The following is a 2,243-nucleotide window of genomic DNA, read 5'->3' as shown; positions in this document are numbered from 1 at the left end:
TCCTTTTATTTTTTCCTGCATCCTGTTTCTTTCACATATCTTGTTTCTCACTCCTGAAATCAATTGATTCACAGCACCATTGATGTGGAACCAGGAATCTAAAAACATGGGCAAAGTTATATTAAATGCTGGACCGCGGGAGTGCTGCAGTTCAAGAAAAAGATATCCATATCTCCAAAGCATATTCATTCAAGCAATTCTGATCAACTTGAGTATCCAATCAAAACCTCAAACATGAAAGGGTGAGAGAGTGCTGCTGCAAATGTTTAACTAGAAACAGAGATATAAAGAGCATTTAGGATAATCGTTCATTGGAAGACAGTTTCAACTGGAGTAGGTCCTTGTGTTTCAAGATTGTCCTGACTGGCCCTCAGCTGCCCAGGAGTCTTGGAACCATGCTTGTTGATTTGCTGGCTTAGCATTGTGTTGATTTGCAGCCTCAATATTGGGCACCTGAGGGTCCTTGTTCTGAAGCCGCACTTTCTGAAATTATACAGTTGGTCAAGAATTAGTCATATGGAGGACAATTTGATAACGGGAACCATGTTGAATTTGGCATACCTATAGGACTATGAAGAGCTCATATTCACCCTACTCATTGCATTGGGATAAGGTATGGCTTGGTGGCCGTTTTTGTTTTTCAAATCCATCTCCAATATTTTGTAATTTTGGAAAGTAGGTTGCTTCATAATCGACATTAGTGGGACTCTGCACCAGTTTGTAATCATAGGTCAATTGCCTAGATGAAGCACTCACCCAAGAAGACTTGATGCTTTCCCATCAGGAACTCAATACAGCCAACTAGTTCTTTTGATTTCGCAAAAAGTCAAGGAGCATGTCGAAGTTGGAGAATGAAATTTCTTGGCACGGGGAGAGTCCTATTTATTCTTGGACGTCAATTGTATCATCATATGATATTTGCCAATTGGTAGGTGCCCCAACAGAATCAAAGAAGAAAATTGTATGTCTCTGTGCACTTGTGATAGTTTAAGGGGGTATTTCAATCTCGAAGCTCACGAACTTTACAGGATGTGTGCGTAAAATAGATTGGAAAACCACCTGCAGATGGTTTGTCACTTGATCATTTGTGAGTCCTACTTGCATTATCCGTCTGATTTGCTTTGGAGTGGCCACTGCGTCACCAAACTAACCTATTGATTCAATGTATACATATTAATTTTCTTGAAATCCAAATATGATCTTAGAAATTGCAAGTGAAAAGAAAAAAAAAAAAACAACTGAAGAAATATTAATTTCTTTTATTTATATAAAATTTCAAGAAAATAAAATACAGTAAAATTAGTATTTTCCCATGGTCACAAATAAATATTGAAAAATATTATCTAATTTTTTTTTTTTTAAATTTTATTTTCTTTCATTTCTCCCCTTTTTCTCAGTATTTTCAATTTCCAAACTGATGGCCAAACAAGACAGATTGACATTCGTAATTGTCCAGTACTAAGATGTAACCTTGAGGACCACCCAGGAGTTGAGCGGCGGCCATGAAACTAGCATGAAGCTCTGGTGACCAGCATCGCCTTTTATTCTTCCAGGCTGCTTGATTTTCCCACTGTGACCCTATCTCCTTCACATCCGGGACGATGTGCCTGTGACTCATTTTCACTCTTGAAGTTTTGATTCGGGGAGGAACAAGGGGTGATGATGACCCTTCTGCAGTCTCCATCTCCTTATCCCTTTTCACCTTCATCATCGTCGATAAGGTGGCCGAAAAACTGGGCCCACTGGATTTGTATGGTGTGGATGCTCCTTCTCCTCCTATGCTCAGTTTATATGGCTGGAAGGAGAGGATTCAATTTGGGTTTCAAAATTCTAGTTGCTAAAGAAAGATTGTTTTTAGGGCTTACCTTTGGAATTTCTGCAGCTGATTTCTGTCTGTTCTTATTGGTCGTGTTCATCCGGTTCTTCTCTTTGACAGCAACCTTTCCCAGGACTACCGTCCTTTCTTCCTCGTCATCAAAGTTTATCTTCAGTGTAGGGGCCTTAGATTCTTCACATTCCATTTTCTACCTCATCTTCTCACCTTCCTCCCTCAATAACTCCAAAGCTGCAACAAGAAAATGAGATTCCAATGGCGACCCATCGATCAGAAGCCTTAAAAACCAATAACCCATCAAGGAATCAACCACAAAATAACTTACCATCTTTGAGAAGCAAAATGCAGTAATGAGGATCCCAAGCATTCATATTCTGTATCTCCTGCTCCAGCTTCTCTACATACTCAT

The 2,243-nt window shown here is 39.4% G+C and overlaps 1 protein-coding gene across 1 annotated transcript; it reads right to left on the bottom strand.

Annotated features, from left to right (window-relative positions):
- Positions 1-348: 348 nt before the first annotated feature.
- On the bottom strand, positions 349-2,021 carry LOC104881628 (uncharacterized). Its single transcript, XM_010662283.3, has 4 exons — positions 1,866-2,021; positions 1,471-1,795; positions 1,060-1,133; positions 349-483 (listed from the first exon to the last, which is right to left on the bottom strand). The coding sequence occupies exons 1-4, from the start codon at positions 2,019-2,021 to the stop codon at positions 349-351; spliced, it is 690 nt and encodes a 229-aa protein (XP_010660585.3).
- Positions 2,022-2,243: the final 222 nt, after the last annotated feature.

This window comes from Vitis vinifera, chromosome 14 (assembly GCF_030704535.1).
Source record: "Vitis vinifera cultivar Pinot Noir 40024 chromosome 14, ASM3070453v1".
Taxonomy (NCBI): Eukaryota; Viridiplantae; Streptophyta; class Magnoliopsida; order Vitales; family Vitaceae; genus Vitis; species Vitis vinifera.
This window is presented reverse-complemented; position numbering and strand designations above follow the sequence as displayed.

Excerpts from the sequence above, each read along its gene's own strand:
- LOC104881628 (XM_010662283.3), bottom strand. The coding sequence starts at position 2,021 with ATGGAATGTGAAGAATCTAAGGCCCCTACACTGAAGATAAACTTTGAT. Across the intron at positions 1,796-1,865 it reads CAGCTGCAGAAATTCCAAAG|CCATATAAACTGAGCATAGG; the intron begins GTAAGCCCTAAA and ends CTCTCCTTCCAG. Across the intron at positions 484-1,059 it reads AAGTGACAAACCATCTGCAG|AAAGTGCGGCTTCAGAACAA; the intron begins GTGGTTTTCCAA and ends GTATAATTTCAG.